The sequence below is a fragment of the Eptatretus burgeri genome, chromosome 14 (assembly GCF_056783735.1).
Source record: "Eptatretus burgeri isolate ZD-2024b chromosome 14, Ebu_testis_v1, whole genome shotgun sequence".
NCBI lineage: Eukaryota > Metazoa > Chordata > Myxini > Myxiniformes > Myxinidae > Eptatretus > Eptatretus burgeri.
The window spans coordinates 52,766,503-52,785,312 of record NC_140974.1 but is presented as its reverse complement, the minus strand read 5'-3'; the positions used below and the strand labels follow the sequence as shown (position 1 = coordinate 52,785,312).

Here is an 18,810-nt window from a genome sequence, read left to right as displayed (position 1 = left end):
CCCATCTCGGACATAAAGCCTTGCAGGTCTTTCAAAGTCATTGTTCGATTAATCGTGACATTCGGAACCAGTTTCCTGCTTGCCCATCTGCTGAGTTTGGATAGGCGACCTAATCTGGGTTGATTCTCTGTGGTATGATACGTCTTCTACTTGTTAATGATTGATTTTACCGTACTCAAAGGGATGATGAGTGACTTTGAAATGTTCTTATAACCCTCTTCTGAAAGCTGCTTCTTCACCACTTTGTCTGGCTCCCTGAGAAAGCTCCTTGGTCTTCATGTTTGCCTTGTTGGTTGACTGAGTGAGTTGCACCTTAAAACCCCTGAGTTAATTGGGAGAGCTTAATTTTTAAGTTAAACCACTGACTACATTCAGGTGAAACCTATTACACTTATTCTGTAACCTTTCAAACAAATAATTTACTCCTGAAGTGATTTCGGGTTAATTAGGCAAAGGGTTTGAACGCTTATGGAACTTAGAATCATCTGAGTTTCTCTGTTAATATCATTTATTCACATCTTATCTGCATTTTTTAATTTTTTAAGCACCTTTATTAGGTAAAGATAATTGTGGCCTAACTAACTAACTAGCAGCTTATCTCGAGGCCTAGTTGGACCTCTTAGTCGTGGATGCAATAAGTTTAGAATGCCCCATGGACATTGGGTTTCCTCCAAATACTTTCAGTTTAGTGTTAAATAAGAAGTAGTGACTGTTTAAAAAGGTAATCATACATTGGACAGAATTGACTGAAACAGTTTATGGTAATAATATTTTTTACTTCCTGTAGGTGTGCCCCCACAATACGCCACTATAAGCGATTTATACACCTAAACACGGAGTTAGTTCAAGGCAGAAAATCCCCTCATGGAAGGGAGGGGGAGGGGAATTAAGTCATTACAACCTCTGTTGTGTGACCCCAAGTCCCCTTGGCAAGTTTAGTTGAGATTGGGGAAGTAACAACCGAATGTATCATTCAGACAGATCAACAGCTATCAAATTGCGTATTTTAGGATGATGATGCTTATGGCCATGCCTTCTGATGGGAAGCAGGAGGCAGCTCCACTTTAGTCCTAATAATCATGTCGCATGTTTTATAACTCACAGCCAGGAATTGCAGTCAAGAAGGGTTGTTCCCTGGATTGCATTGTTTCATTTCAGGAATGTCACATCCCCAGCTAACGTAAACAATGGTTTCTGCCACCAGATTTCTTCAGACAACTGGGATGAAAATTTTTTCAAACAGTTTGATCACGAGTCCCATCTTGATAAAACTCGCTAGAGTAAGAGTTGACACAGTTGTACCCACACTTGAAAGGCAACTTGCTTTCCCTTTTATGTTATTTCTGTTGAAAAGTCTATATACTTTTCTATTATCTTTCTCTCCTTCATTGTGGGTGCTTTTTTTTCTTTACAATTCACTGAACCCATCCAAACACACAAATGTACATCAAGCTGTTATACACCATCCAGGAGCACACGGAACAGTTCACCTCACATGTGTGCATTACAGCACCTTCTGGAGAAAGCAGAGTGGGGAGACAACACACGAGCAGTCAAGTTTTACCTGCGTTGCCAAAAGCAGCAGCACAAGAGCATCGTGCAGTTTGGAAGGGATATAGACAAGGCTGGAAGCATGGTGGTGAGTTTCTGCTTTGTTTAAGCCATAAGTTGAGGCCACAACACATAGATCAAAAACTTGATCACCTCAATAACAGCCTTCCTGCTGAATATCCTCTTTTGCAGCCTCATGAGACTCCACCTCAGCTTCCAATCGAAAATTTCATTTGATATGACAAACATAATAATTAGAAGGGCACTCAATAGAGCATATACCTATGCCATGCAACGATCCACGAGAACATGTCGGGCCCAATACATTTTTGAAATATCTTGTTATATATCATTTTTGGCCCCATCTCTCAATGGTGAAGAATCACTTTAAAGAAAATTAAATAATTCTCAGACCCGGATACCCATACCCATATTTATGTGCAAATGAAATGGCCACCAGTCTACCAGTCGGCCTTCTTTAATCAGATCGCAAAATAAAGTGAGGGGCACGTACATGCCATCATTTAATGTGCTTGTTCCAAGTTTGAACAAAATCGGAACATGCATGTCTGAGAAATTGTTGGGGACACATTAAAGTAACAAAATGGCCACCAGTCGGCCATCTTGGATCTGATCTTAACAACAAAAAAAAAGATGTGTATATGTATGCGATCATTGTTTATCTGTGTGCCAAGTTTAAAAAAAATCGGTAAATGCATGTCCGAGAAATGGTTGAGGACGTGTTCAACATCGGTTTTTTACAACTAAAATTTCCGCCAGTCGGCCATCTTGGATCTGATCTCCACTCGCGTAGGTACTTAGGTATATGGACATTCGGCGATTCACCCTATTTCGCGTGGGTAGAATGTGGACTGGGTTGTGGTGAGGTTAAACCCCCACCCGTGGCTCACTCCTTGGCGGTAGTTCCAAGAGGGTCACGACTGAATTGTCTGTTCCGGTGGGCGACGTGTCGAGATTTGAGTTACGTGGCCGATCTCACGCCGGCGGGCACGAATTCTGAATAATATATATATATATATATATATATATATATATATATATATATATATATATATATATATATATATATATATATATATATATGTATATATATATATATATATATATGTATATATATATGTGTATATATATATGTGTATATATATATATATATATATATATATATATATATATATATATATATATATATATATATATATATATATATATATATATATATATATATATATATATATATATATATATATATATATATATATATATATATATATATATATATATATATATATATATATGTATATATGTATATATGTATATATAGGTATATATATATATATATATACCAAAACACTGTGCCACTCAAGGAAAACTGTCAGATTGCTGCTGCACATCCTGGGAATGTGGACAAATAATACGAGGTCATCGGCAAAGTATCGATTGTAAAATATTGAGTGTGATTTGCAGTTTTGTCATAAAAGAGGACAGCATATACTGTATATGAATTGGTGATTTCTCCACAAACTGTTCAATCTGAGCAATTTTGATTAAATTTTTTGCTTCTTTAAGTTCATAGCTAGGAAAAAGGTAATTGTAATGATTACAATAATTACTGTTTCCAGAATACATGAATGAAGAGCCTATGAGGGTTCAGTTGAATTCACATTTGTCGTAACCTTTGCGTTCATGAAGTGTCATGTGGTTTCCTTCACCGTGCAGAACCTCATGGACATTCCGCGTGCATTTCAGGATACGATTCCGACACATCTCAAGAAAGCGTTCCAGGATGACTTTGAGAGGATTTCTGAACAATACAGCAATCTTTTGGTTGGTTTGTCTGTCAAACTGTGACCTTTATTGACATTATAATGATCCGTGCAGTGACGGGATGATGAGAGACATAAATTGAGTGAGGGATATTTTAAATTACATAATCATTGGATATTTTGATAACGGCGGGTAGACCTGGGTCATCTTTCAAGGTGGTGACCCACTGACATGTCACGGAAACTTCCATCCCCACTTCAGATTTCTGACTGAGATTTAAGGGCATTCGATATGGACTATTCGTCACTTTTACATCACCATTAGCCTGCGCTCGTGAAGCTAAAAGCAGGGTGAAGCGATTGGTCCCCGTACGTAAGTGCGAAATGCTTAAGTGCGTGTCTGCATTTGTTATTCCCTTTTCTCTGGAACCGCTTGTCAGAGTGACACGAAATTTTCACCATAGGTGTGACTACTCATGCAGAATGTTTTAATGATAATTATGATATCATAGGTCATGTGGTGTGGCAGACATGTTGGTAAAAAGGAGAAATGTTGACCCTCTGTATCTCCGAAGGCTTACTTGGCTGCTTCTGAATGGGTTTGAGGGTAGAGGAGTAGCACCTGAAACCTGAATCCTATCCAGGTCCCTCCTGATGACTTCATCATTGCTTTTTTCTTGTTCGGGTTCCTTCTGATGACTCCAATGCAGTTTATATTTTATTTGGTCTTCCATTTGATTTGAAATTAATTTTTTTTCGTTCCAAATTTGTCACCAGAAGAGTTGGCTTGCACCAAGTCCTTCTCAAGACTGTGCAGGGTAAGTATTCTATGAATACCATCTAGTTTTTGAGAGAACCCCATACATTTGACAGGTGACTCGAGAAACTTTCCCGAAAAATTGTGTTCATGCGTATTTTCGTATGATGATGGTTTCTGCCACCAGGTTTCAATCATTCATTAAAAGGGATGTATTTTCTGGATGTATTGCATCAAAGTATGATTTAGATTCTTGAAAGTTTGGAAAAAGTGAGATATTATTTTGGAAAAATTTTAATTGCTATTGTCCCCCAAATCTAATTGTTATTTAACTCCACGTTTGTGTATTTGGCTGGCTGAGTTGGTAGCTTGCTCCCTACTCAGGTGAGGCGCAGGTTGATATTATGTTAATGTGATTCCATTATCACCTGCTGCAGTTATATGCCACAGGTATCGAGCCCAAGCAGGATTCGTAACCTTCCATCTACTCTTATGAATCAGATGTGATGAATGCTGACAGTACCTTTTATTGCTGAGTGTTAGTGCAAAAATGGGAAAATGGTGGATGATGGTGTTTTCTGGAATCAACTGAATCAGTGACACGCCATGTGGACACAGATCAAACTTGAGAGTTCCAAGAATATCTTACTCCACACAGTCTTGAGAAGAAGAACATGACATTGAAAAGATTGTGCCCCTGACATTGAAAAGGAAAAGAGCCAACGCTGAGAGTGCAAATGCAAAAACGTTTTTCAAAACTTTACTGCCGTTGATTCACAATATTTCAGAGCAGCTGATTTAACACATTACATTAGTTCTTCGTTCCTGTTCTTTGTGTCCTTTGTGACATCCTGAAAAACAGTACATTTGCTGTTTGGAATTATTTTCTTTTTTTTTTACTGCCAGACAAGCAGAGAAAAAAAATACAAAAAAACACTGCGACGTAACCACCATATCATTAAAAATACCTCACCTCCACATAATTCAAAACTGCTCCCACTATGCAATTCAAAACACCTCACCACACATTGCTATAGAGACAGGCTTGTTTTAACTGAGGATAAGTACGTGAGTTGCTGTGTTTCATGATTTACACCAATCAGAATCCAAAGATTTATTTTGCAAATTAATTTGTAATATTTGTGACATTACATTTTTATAACCATGTGAAGTTGAAGATTCAAGCTTAAAAAAAACCTTTCTCAAAAAATTTCCCAAAAAATACCCGAAGGACGCACATAGGAAAGGTAGGTAGGAGCAGGCCGGAAGTTTGTTGTGCACGAGTTGTGCATTATTTTGTGGGGCTTTTGGCACCAATGATGTATTGGCAAAAAAAGTTGACCAACTGGAGCCCGTCTGTTGCTCTGCACAATTCGTGTCGGCCTCCTTTGGCCTCTTTCATCAAAGCCGTTTTGGACCACTGGCCTGCCGCTGGCTGGATGTCCTTTGGGTGGTGGACCAATCTTGATACACACGGGAAACTGTTGAGCGTGAAACACCCAAGAGCATTGCGGTTCTTGACACACTCAAACTGGTGCACCTGGCACCTACCACCATACCCCGTTTCAAGGCACATAAATCTTGTCTTGCCCATTCACCCTCTGAATGGCACACATGCGCAAGCCATGCCTCAATAGTCTCAAGGCATAAAAATCCTTCTTTTACCTGTCTCCTCTCCTTCATCTATGCTCATTGAAGTGGATTTAACAGGTACAATCAATAAGGGATCATAGCTTTCACTTGGATTCACCTGATCAGTCTATTTCATGGGAAGAGCATGTGCTCCTAAAGGCCCAGTCACACCTTGATGTTTTAGCCAGGAATGGCAACGTATAAAAACGTATGTAAAACGTTGGCGTATGCTGAAGTTTTGAGGTTTTTTTTTTAAGTTTTGGTCGTATTCATAACGTGTTGGTCGTATGCATAACGTATTAGTAACGGCACAGAACGTTTCGTTGTGTTAAAGATAACTTATACCAACGAATGCTTAGCCTGTTGTCGGCGTTAACAAACTATGCCCAACGATACTTTAACTTAGTCATAGTACGCTGCACGTATCGCCGACGAACTCGTGGCGTTCTCTGTTAAAACCTGCTGCTCGCCGATTTAAATCATAACCGCCGGAAAATTGGAAGTGTCAACATCACAGTCACACCTTGACGATTTAGCCAGCGTATGCCGACCTATGAAAAATGTGTCTAAAACGCTGGGACACGCCGAATACGGTATGGGTAAGTTGTGTATACGTTAGGAGCACGATGAAAAACAATGAAGTATGCTGGCATATTCCGTGGTACGTCTAGTACGTCGTGAAATTTCAAGCATGCTGAAAATTTTACGACGTACTTGACGTATGGCTCACAAGTTCCGCATACGCTGGCGTAAGTTCTCGGCATGCTCCGCAATCGTTTACACACGTCGGCCACACGTTACTTGTAAGTTACTCATAAGTCGAAACACGTCGAGGTAATGTTTAGCATACCCGAAACTTAATTTTTAACCGACGAGTAACGTGCTTTGAACATATTAGTAGCGTGCTTTGAACCGATGTGTAACGTATCTCAAACGCACATCGGCGTATGCAGACGAATTTGATTGACGTCTTCCGGACGACCACAGAACTTACTGAACGTGTTTCTAACTTACAGATACCGTATAATGGCGTATTGGCAGCGTTTAGGGGAATTGGTATGTACAAATGGGCTCCTCCCGTCAGTGTTCCTGACTCCATGTTGAGATGTCAATGGCACTGGCAGTAGTAGTAGTAGTAGTAGTAGTAGTAGTAGTAGTAGTAGTAGTAGTAGTAGTAGTAGTTCGAGATAATTTAGTGATGTCGATGTTAATAGTAGTAGTAATAGTAGTACTAGTAGCAGTAGTAGTAGTTCGAGAGAATTTAGTGATGTCGATGGTAGTAGTAGTAGTAGTTCGAGAGAATTTAGTCATGTCGATGTTGGTAGTAGTAGTAGTAGTCGTACTTCGGGAGAATTTAATGATTTCGATGTTATTAGTAGTAGTAGTAGTAGTTCGAGAGAATTTAGTGATGTCGATGTTGGTTGGTAGTAGTAGTAGTAGTAGTAGTAGTAGTAGTAGTAGTACTTTCAAGTGACGTGTTGCAAAGTGTGAACAACGTTCGTGTAGCGTGTTTACAAAACGTTACTCATAGGTTAGAAATAAGTTTCGGGTATGCTAAACATTACCTCCACGTGTTTCGACTTATGAGTAACTTACAAGTAACGTGTTTCAACGTGTGTCAACGATCGCATAACGTGCCTACAACTTATGGCCAGCGTAGCGGAACGTGTGAGTCATACGCCGGCATACATCGTAAAATTTCAAGCATGAAAAAATTTGAGGAAAACCCAAAAGTTCAACGTTTAAAACCAGCGTACTACCACTTATGGCAGTGTTTTTCAGCGTGGTCTTAACATATACAAAACGTACCCATAACGTATTCGACGTGTACCAGCGTTTTACACAAATTTTTGCAAAAATCGGCATAAGCTGGCTAAAACGTCAAGGTGTGACTGGGCCTTAATCAGGTGTTCATAATGTTTTGTATACTGAGTGCACATATATATATATATATATATATATATATATATATATATATATATATATATATATATATATATATATATATATATATATATATATATATATATATATATATACAGTGGGGAGAACAAGTATTTGATACACTGCCGATTTTGCAGGTTTTCCCACTTACAAAGCACGTAGAGGTCTGTAATTTTTATCAGAGGAACACTTCAACTGTGAAAGATGGAATCTAAAACAAAAATCCTGAAAATCACATTGTATGATTTTTAAATAATTAATTTTCACTTTATTGCATGAAATAAGTATTTGATCACCTACCAACCAGTAAGAATTCCGGCTCTTACAGACCTGTTAGTTTTGTCTTTAAGAAGCCCTCCCATTCTCGACTAATTACCTGCATTAACTGCACCAGTTTGAACTCGTTCGCTGCATAAAAGACAGCTGTCCGCACTCAATCAATCAGACTCCAACTTCACCAAAATGGGCAAGACTAGAGAGCTGTCTAAGGACATCAGGGACAAAATTGTAGACTTGCACAAGGCTTGGATGGGCTGCAGGACAATAAGCAAGCAGCTTCGTGAGAAGGCAACAACTGTTGGCGCAATTATTAGAAAATGGAAGAAGTTCAAGATAACAGTCACACTCCCTCAGTCTGGGGCTCCATGCAAGATCTCACCTCGTGGAGCCTCAATGATCATGAGAGGTGAGGGATCAGCCCAGAACTACATGGCAGGACCTGGTCAATGACCTGAAGAGAGCTGGGACCACAGTATCAAAGAAAACCATAATTAACGCACTACGCCGTCATGGATTAAAATCCTGCAGCGCACGCAAGGTCCCTCTGCTCAAGCCAGCGCATGTCCAGGCCCGTCTGAAGTTTGCCAATGACCATCTGGATGATCCAGAGGAGGAATGGGAGAAGTTCATGTGGTCTGATGAGACCAAAATAGAGCTTTTTGGTTTAAACTCCACTCGCCGTGTTTGGAGGAAGAAGAAGGATGAGTACAACCCCAAGAACACCATCCCAACCGTGAAGCATGGTGGTGGAAACGTCATTATTTGGGGATGCTTTTCTGCAAAGGGGACAGGACGACTGCACCGTTTTGAGGGAAGGATGGATGGGGCCATGTATCACGAGATCTTGGCCAACAACCTCCTTCCCTCAACAAGAGCATTGAAGATGGGGCATGGCTGGGTCTTCCAGCATGACAACGACCCGAAACACACAGCCAGGGCAACTAAGGAGTGGCTCCGTAACAAGAATCACAAGGTTCTGGAGTGGCCCAGCCAGTCTCCAGACCTGAACCCAATGGAAAATCTTTGGAGGGAGCTGAAAGTCTGTGTTGCCCAGCGACAGCCCCGAAACCTGAAGGATCTGGAGAAGATCTGTATGGAGGAGTGGGCCAAAATCCCTGCTGCAGTCTGTGCAAACCTGGTTAAGAACTACGGGAAACATCTAATCTCTGTAATTGCAAACAAAGGTTTCTGTACCAAATATTAAGTTCTGTTTTTCTGATGTATCAAATACTTATTTCATGCAATAAAATGCAAATTAATTATTTAAAAATCATACAATGTGATTTTCAGGATTTTTGTTTAAGATTCCGTCTTTCACATTTGAGGTGTACCGATGATGAAAACTACAGACCTCTACGTGCTTTGTAAGTGAGAAAACCTGCAAAATCGGCAGTGTATCAAATACTTGTTCTCCCCACTGTATGTATATGTATATATATATATATATATATATATATATATATATATATATATATATATATATATATATACATACACACACACACACACACACACACACACACACACACACACACACACACACACACACACACACACACACACACACACACACCTACATCTCAAAGCTCAGTAAGCCTGGTGTTGGCTTCATGGTTAGGGTGGTGGGCTTTGGTTTCCTAGGATCCTGAGTTCAAATGCCCCTCAGATGTTGAATTAATACCAGGTCGAGTTGACTCTGCCTGTCATCCTTCTGCGGTTGGCAAAATGAGTGCCAGCTTTCTGGTGTCCTGTGTTGGAGTTGCAACCTGTCCAGGATTGTGCCCAATAGTCCAGGAGACTGCTTAGGCAGCACCAATGCTCTGCACAGAGTATGGTCCCAATGAATGGATGGATGCTCAGTGCTATTGCAACCGCTTCTCAATGGTACATTTTGGAGTGGAGATGCAGCACTCGCCAGCCTGTTCGTTTTCCAGTTTGCCACCACATTGCCAGTTCGTTCTGTATGGTGAAAACGACTTTGCATAACTCATGACGTCATTGTACAAGCAACGTAGCAATGGTATCACTCACCCCTTTGTCATGCAGCCTCTATCAAATCAGCGTCTGACAAATATGGAGCAACTTGCGTGGTTTTCCAGCCAAGCAGAACGTCTCATCTTGTGGCTCGATGAGAAAGAAAAGCACGAAGTGAACTATGACTGGAGCCAAAGCAACATTCGTCGTAAAAGGGATGCCTACTTGGTCAGTACAATCATTAAAGATACACTATGGTCCCTTGTATTGAAACTTATTACCTTCGCATTCTGCGAAAGGTTATGTTTTGGTCAGCGTGTATTTATTTATTTATTTATTTATTTATTTATTTATTTATTTATTTATTTATTTATTTATTTATTTATTTATTTATTTATTTGTAATCTTGTGATTCGTATAACTCAAAAAGTATTAAACCGAATTGCATGAAATTTGGTGGGATGATTGGTTATTAGCCAGGAAGCATTCGATTAGATTTGGTGATCGTTTGGGTCAAAGGTCAAGGTCAAGGTCACGAAAAGGTCAAAATCGTCTTTTTATGATAACACGGTCAATTTTTATTCAATTTGCATGCAACTAACGCCAAAATGTTCAGAATTCAATGCCTCATCTTGTGATATGCAATATGACACGATGACGCCCATACTCTTGTTACCGGTTAGGGGTCAAAGGTCAGGGGGGTCACGACCTTGAAAAGTATGCGGTTTTTGTCATAACGCGGTCAATTCTTGTCCGCTTTACATGAACCCAGCACCAAAATGTTCAGAATTTAATGCCCAATCTTGTGACACAATGACGTCACAACACATATCAGCGGTTGGGGTAAAATGTCGGGGGGGGTGCTCACGCCCTTGAAAAATATGCGGTTTTCGGCATAACTCAGTCAATTCTTATTCGATTTGCATTAAACCAGCATCAAACGAGATTACCTTCTCTTGTTGAAACGTTGTATTCACCGAGCTTGCGAGTGAAGACTCGCCAAAACGACGTGAGTTGATTGTTGTTTAGTCCGTAGCCCCCGAAAGTCGGGGGGGGTCATGACATTATAGATATGTGGTTTGTGTCATAAGACCATTCATATGAAACTAGTTCCCCACACTCATACCAAGAACAAAAAAAGTAGTGGCGGCGAAGGTATGCGCTCTATGAGTGCCCGTTTTAGTCTATACCTGTTCATGTCATCAATTAAAAACTTTCGATTTTAATCTACCTCTGTTTCCATCATCATCATCATCGTAAATATATTCTCATTAATTAGTCTCGTCCAGATGGGGATGCGAGACTATTGGATTGTGTGTGTGTGTGTGTGTGTGTGTGTGTGTGTGTGTGTGTGTGTGTGTGTGTGTGTGTGTGTGTGTGTGTGTGTGTGTGTGTGTGTGTGTGTGTGTGTGTGTGTGTGTGTGTGTGTGTGTGTGTGTGTGTGTGTGTACGTGCGCACGCATCTGCATGTTTTGCTTTAAATATAATTTTCTCCGCAACCGTTTATCCAATCGATGCGAAACCTTAAACATTGAAGGGCCTCCCCATGGAGAATATTTTATTGCCAACTCTGATGTAATCAACTCACCATGGGGTATATGGTGTGATATTGATGACGTCATCAGTGAAGTGGCATTCCAGCCATAATTGGTTGAATTGAAATTCTTATCCAAAAAATCTGAAACTTCATATATCTGATATATGACCTGATGTGAGTGAAGGATTACATTTATGACATTCATAACCCATGCCAAGAAACTATGTGACATTATAGGGTGCATGGGTGATATGGGTGTATGGGCCATAATAGCAGTGGGCTATAATCGTGGTGTGTTCTGTTAATGATGGTATTTTTGTTCAGAATGAAAAATGCAATAGTGGCCCAGTGGGGACCCTGTGTGCCCTGTCAATCTGTCGTCACACTAAAACACGCAATTTGACGTCCGTATTTCTGACGTCGATGTATTCGGTTATTACTTAAACAATTTCAACCAACTAAACTTGCCAAGGGTACTACACGTCATATGGCAAAGGTTGTAGCGACTTCATTGCCTCCCTCACCAGGAGTCCCGAAGGTGGAGCGACTCAAATTATCTTCATAAACATGTACCGTTTGGCACCACTCCTGGTGGTAGTGGAAGAGGGTATTACGCGTGATGCTTCAGAACCCTTAATTGTATCATGAGTAAGAGGACTCTGTTATTTTCACACTCGCTTAGTCTATGTTGTTATTTTCACACTCGCTTAGTCTATGTTGTTATTTTCACACTCACTTAGTCTATGTTGTTATTTTCACACTCGCTTAGTCTATGTTGCTTTTGAGTTTAGAGTCAACTGCAAAAATTTTTTTTTGAGGAATCCCCATGTTTTATTGCCTTTTTCTGCCTTGGAAAAAAAAAATGCCATGTTGCAGTGTTCTATTACCAATCAGCTTGCTCTTGCTTGCCAGCCTTTCCTTTCAACGGTTTCATTGGAGGGCTTTCTGGAATGCTTAAACCACTTGGCAAGCACTCTACAAGCTAAGTGGTAATGGAACACACCCCAGCACTTGCAGGGGCATGTTCAGTTACCGAGTTTCTTTTGTAGCACTCACCAAGTGGCTCAAGCACTCAAGCAAGCAGTCAAACGAAACAGCTGGCTTGGCAAGCAATAGCAAGCTGATTGGTAACCGAACACACCCCAGATGTGCTCGGCCTGGGACCTTTGTTCTGGTTCTGCCATTTGTGTTACGAAAAAAGTTAATTCTGGGTGATTTTCACCCTTTTCACCTTTTGTTGAGCTATTTTCCGCTTTTCAAAACTGCTGGGATAGTTTCGTTTTATCCTTGGGACAGGTGTTCTGATTTTTAAAAAACACAACATTCTGCCATGTCAATGGGTTCGTCCATTTACTAATGAGGGGTTGTTTTGTGATCGTACCACAAATTGTAATGTGGATTTGCTGAACAATATCGATATGTATTAACATTAGGAATTTTCAAATTTTAATGTGACTATTGTTGCATTTGTGTACGTAAAACATAGTTATTATTCCACTTAACCTGCTTTCTCTACTAACCTCACCCTCTAATTTTGTAATACTTCTGTCTAGTTAAACATCAGGAGAAAAGGTTTTTTTTAATGGATTCATTATGTCACAGTGCTTTCTGTCCTTGAGATGGAACATTTCCTTTGCATTGTGTTTTTCACCACTCACAACTTGATGTGTTTTGTCGACAAAGTGAGACCCCACCCTTGGGGCCCGTCTCGAAAGATTATGAAACATGTTTGGTTATGAGGGGCCCCTCGGTATCTCGGGGCCCCATGGAATTGCATTGGCTGCATGCATGTAATGCCGCCTCTAGGAACAGAGAGCGAGGGGTTAGAGACACAATATTTGGAAGCATACAGAATTTGGGCATTCGACCTTCTCACGAGCAGAATCGGCTGTGGCGCCATTTGAAGTGGGGGAAGGGATGGAGGGAGATCGTGCACCAGAAAAAAGACTTAACAAGGTGCCACCAGGTTTTAGTGGAGGAAGACAAGTTTTAAAGTTCAAGATATTGTTTTCTGGCTCTTCTGCGAGTGGACACATTTGTTCGAGGCTTTGTAGAATTATCTGATGTTGCCTTCAGTCGGATTTGCTTTCCAGGAGGAGAAGGCAAGATATTTTAAGGCAACTGCCTCACAACAGGATTCAGTGTACCATGGATTTTGAGGTTGGAAATGATAACTGGGGGGGAGATGAGATGAGATGAATCTCTGCATAAGAGAGAGAGAGCAGGTTTCTGTGGAAGAATTCCGAAGCCAAGTTAATATTAAGTGCGGTAGATGTAGGAGACCAATGTTGAAGTGAGAGGGTTGCTTGCAGCCCCTGTCAATCTGTTTGATTGAACTACCAGACTTGCTCGTGCTGAGTCTGTTCTCTGAGAACAGCTTACTGCTAGAGAGATTTTGACCTTCTCAAGCACATGATCAGATGACCCAATTGGAGCAGAGGAATCTCAGGACCAATGAGTGGGGAAGTTGATCAGCACCAAATCTAGAAGGGATGATTTGCCATTGACATAAATCTCGGTCAGAATGTTTACAGATCAAGTCAGTCCTATGGAGTCACAGAAGTCTTTTGCTGAAGTGCCATGGCTGATGAGAGAGATGCCAACACTCAGCCAATTGGCATGGTGACAATTGAAATCACCACATATGAGAGAGATGTAAGTGGAGGGGTCATTGTTTGGAAGATCATGCAACACACAAACAAACAAGAGGTCACAGCCAAAGGTATTCCTGGGGTTGGGAGGTGTAAGAATCGGAGGAGACAATAGCCAGGGAGAGCCACTAAGGAGTCAGGTACATACTGTGGGATGAAGGATTCTGTTAAACACTGATGTCTGGTTTAATGGCAGCGGCCTGGATTGAGAGACCTGTCAAGTTGGAGCAGAGGCCTCAGATTTTTGATCTCCACACAGTTTGGGGCAGGAGAGAAGGAGCTGCTGGCAGGGTGCAGGAATGTGAAAGGAGCAAGGAGAGGGGTAGGGCAGTGAGAAGCTAGGAGGGTAGAGGGTGTGATGCAAGGGATAGGGAAGCTGGGAGAGTGCAGGGCAGGTGGTGATCTGGGAGTTTGTGTATCAGGGGGAGCTGGGATGGTGTGGGGCAGGGGGAAACAGGGAGGGGGTGTGGTGGGGGGGGGGGAGCCATGAGGATGTGGAATGGGGCAGAAACTGGGGGAGGGGCAGGGCAGAAACTGGGAGAGGGAGGTGTGGGGAGAAACTGAGATGGGCAGGGGTGGGGGAGAGCCTGACAGTGGGTGATATAAGGGCATAGCTGAGAGGGGTTGGGGGGACAGTACTGACATGCAAGAATTTGTCACAATTGATGGATGTGAAAGGGAGTTGATTGTCATGTGCACCCAATTTCTGAAAAATTGACTTCTCAGGATTCCCAAACTGGACATATGGAGAGAAACTTCATGGGAAGGGTGGGAAAAAATGTTTGGTTGAAGGAACGGACGGAAGTGGAACTGTAGGTACGAGAGTAGGGTGGCCGAACTTCACATTTAGGAGTGAAAAGGTTTTTGGAAATAAGTGTTGTGAAAAAGAAGATTTTTCCTGATGGACGAGTGAGGAGAGTGTCTGATTGAGGAATTTTAATCGGCATTTTTTGAATCGTATAAAAAGCATTTTTATGATATTAAGAGTTTTTCAAGAAAGAAAAGTTTCAGTAAATGAAGATTTAGTTTAGGGGTCTTGAAAAGAGAAAAGATGGAGATTGAAGGAGGAACCATGCACAGCAGATCGAGTTTGTGGTTTTGTTTTGAGGGGAGGGAGGTTTGGAGTGAAGAAGAGCTATTGTTGTTTGTATTTTGTGGAGTGAGGATGGGAATAGGATCAAGCTGAGGGATCAATAATGACAATATTTGGGAGAAAAAAAAGAAGCAAAAACGAAGCACGTGGGTTAAAAACAGAGACAAAAGCAACATGCCGACTATCCAAGGCCTCGGCGAGTAGGCCAGACTTTAACAGGGACACAAATGTGATGATTGAACACAACTACGGTTTGACACGGGAGATTAAACGAAAACATGACCAGAAACACACAAATGAAAATAAAATGGACAAGTCTGGAGACGGTGATGGTTCACGAGCAATGTACACGGTTCGCCTTTTTTATTTTTTGACCTTCGAGGGGACGCCACAGGCAAAATGGCGGGAATCGGGAAAACGTAAATGATGAAAGTTGTAGTACTCGAAGAGCACTACTTGTATACCAACTTTCATTCGAAACAGTTTAAAACCCGAGGAGCTCGATGCCCAGTTTATTGATTTTTTTGACATTTTCTAAGTTCGTAACCTTGTGACGAAAATGAAAAATCGAGCTCCGTGGGGCTATGCAGGTGCCTTTGGGCTAACCAAATACTGAAACCCCTGCCAGATTCGACAAACCCCCGAAGAGAAGATGTAAATTGAAATCGGCTACCCCCTAAAAACACATGTTTTTTGGGCGTGGCTCCACCCATAATGGGCGCAGCATGCCCATTCTCAGGAAAACACAACTACATCATGATATAAACCTCCCATCCAAATTTTATCAGGATCGGATCAAAACCCATGGAGCTATGCTCGGGACAGACAGACAGACAGACAGACAGACAGACACACACACATAACGAATATAGTGGTCACTCTGGCTGGCGCTCGTGAACCAAAAAACACAATGGATCTGGTCTGGGAAACTTAGCTTTGATGAGCTGGAGGGAGGATCTGCTCAAAGCACCCGAAACCAGAAGTCTTGCACTTCGTCTACCTACGTCCTACAATATCGCACCTTAGACATGGAATGAAAGAAAGGGAAGGCAGATAGTCAAAGCTTAATTTGTCTTTTATTCAATTTATTTGTTTTATGTGAATAACGTTTTGTTTTGGAATTCAGGAAACTGGGTAATTTGTTTGGATACAAAAATCGAGGTTCGTGGAAGAGCGACGTGTCAGGAAGCTACAATTGCGAACAACAAACACGGAAATGAGCAACAAACAAAAGAGGAAAGAGTGTAGGCGAGGAAACGCACCCGCAAGCAAGCGAGTTTGGTTAGGAAGGGTTAATGGGAGTAGAAAAGATGAAGGGTAATGATGGGGGTTGACGTGAGATAGTGATCGATGCACCACCTGCTCTGAAGCCCTGCAGGGAAGAGAGAAAGGGTTAATTATGTCTGTTAGTTTGACCTCTATTAAATAACATTCAAACAAACATTGTAACATACATGACAACACAAAGGCAGCAAGTTTGGTCCAGTTCATCATCAAGAGTAAGTTTTTTTTTACCATTTCTGTTTTAATTAGCTCTCGGTCCATGAAGCAGGACCTGTTCCCCACACCACACTCAACTGGATGTTTACCTTGTTTACGTAGTGCTCAGGTGCGTTATAAAGGTGTTTTGTAAGTAAGAGTATTTGAGCTTGCTGGGTGCTTAAAAAAAGCACTTTCTACAAGTCTTTAATGAATGCTCATCCTTCTAGTTTCATTCTATTTGAATCACTGGCCTCATATGGTGTCTTCGCCCTTAAACAATCTTTAGGAAGGATTTTCTTGTGAACAGTAATTGTCAGATTAATCTCTTTAAACTTCATGAAATGTTTAAATAGTATCTCATGGCCTCATTTCAAGAAAAGAGCAAATCTCTGAGCAATAAAAACGTCATCAATTTTAACAAGCTCTCTTTAAATTATAATTAAGCAACATGATTCAGCCTATTGTGCCAGCAGGTGCTAACAGGTAAAGGAACACAATGTGCAATACAACATGCTTGTTTGAGAATGGCCTCTCGTATCCAATGGCATTGTATAATTCTCGTTTTGAGGCAAAGGAACACAGAATGAGCAAAACGTAGAAGGAACGAATAACAGAAGAAACTAGACAACAGGATTCGTGGTATGGTAAAGAGGAATGTACAGCAGTAATAATGTACTTCATGTGGTCGAGAAAAGGCACAAGTCACAGAGGGAATGTTTGGGGTCATGTCTTAACAGTCGCTCTGTGTCTTCCACTCTTCACTTTCCTTCTGCCATTCAAATCACCTGCCTCCACACGTCCAAATCCACATCCGCACTACTCTACCTCTCCCCACCGCTACGTCAGTATGCTTGCTCTTCCATGAACCTCGACATTTTTATGTGAACAGGTTAACTTATTCTCATGGCTTCCGTTGTTACTTTCCACCAGGGCCTGCTGCAAGACCTTGAGAAGCAGGAGGTCGAGCTCACCGTGGTTCAGAAGGAAGGTGAAAAACTCCTGAATTTGTTCCACCCAGCGGTGTACACAATCGAGGTGATTCTGATCTACTGTTGTTTGATTACATAAAACTCCCTACCCCCCTTCCATAATTCAGATTTCTTTCATTGCTCATGCATTCATTCACACCTGTTAAGTGAAGTCAAAAAGTCTATCCTCCATGAGTGTTCCTGTACACGTGAAACTTGGCACATATGTGACTCCCTTATGTAATTTCCAACTAGTGTCACACTTTATTGATTATATGTTTATATATTTTTAATACAGGATACAAGTATTGACAGCTATTAATGAGGATAGTCTAGAGGTATGCGCACTCCCACCTGAACTGTCTTGCGTGGGTTTGAATCACGACCGACAAACTGGTAACCTGATGTTTCACAGGGAAAGTGGTTCATCAATGCATGTGTCTTCCTTTGGATGAACCTTAAAATGGAGTCATATCTGCCGGCATTATTTAGTGGATGTTGTAGATGAGATCCCATGATGTTCTTCGAGAAGAGTACAAGAGTTATTACCGGGTCTTTCTTTATATATATATATATATATATATATATATATATATATATATATATATATATATATATATATATATATATATATATATATATATATATATTGTTGATCTTATATATATTTATTGTACATGTTTTAGATATACAAATATACTTGCATGTTGAAATTTTTAAAAATAATTTTCTCATTCGGACAACGTATTGAATGGCCTCAAAGTTGGGCAAATCCAAATGAAACACAAACAAAACAACAAAACACAATTACCGCATTAATCCATGAAGGCTGTGTCCATCTTTTAACAATTTCCCTGTGTCCATCTTTTGGAGATTTCCCTGCGTACATCTTATGGAGATTTCCCTGCGTATATCTATTAAAGATTTCCCTGTGTATATCTTTTCAAGGTTTCCCTGCGTATATCTATTAAAGATTTCCCTGTGTATATCTTTTCAAGGTTTCCCTGTGTATATCTATTAAAGATTTCCATGTGTACATCTTTTAAAGGTTTCCCTGTGTATATCCATTAAAGATTTCCCTGTGTCCATCTTTTGGAGATTTCCCTGTGTATATCTATTAAAGATTTCCCTGTGTTTATCTTTTGGAGATTTCCCTGT

At 40.7% G+C, this 18,810-nt stretch overlaps 1 protein-coding gene across 1 annotated transcript in view; it reads left to right on the top strand.

Annotated features, from left to right (window-relative positions):
- Positions 1-18,810, top strand: part of LOC147013209 (uncharacterized) — a 101,541-nt gene that overhangs the window by 37,030 nt on the left and 45,701 nt on the right. Inside the window, exons 3-6 of the mRNA XM_085854846.1 lie at positions 1,511-1,639; positions 3,289-3,396; positions 9,994-10,149; positions 17,615-17,719. Of these exons, the coding sequence (XP_085710972.1) occupies positions 1,511-1,639; positions 3,289-3,396; positions 9,994-10,149; positions 17,615-17,719 (498 nt within the window). The remainder of the gene's footprint in view (positions 1-1,510; positions 1,640-3,288; positions 3,397-9,993; positions 10,150-17,614; positions 17,720-18,810) is intronic.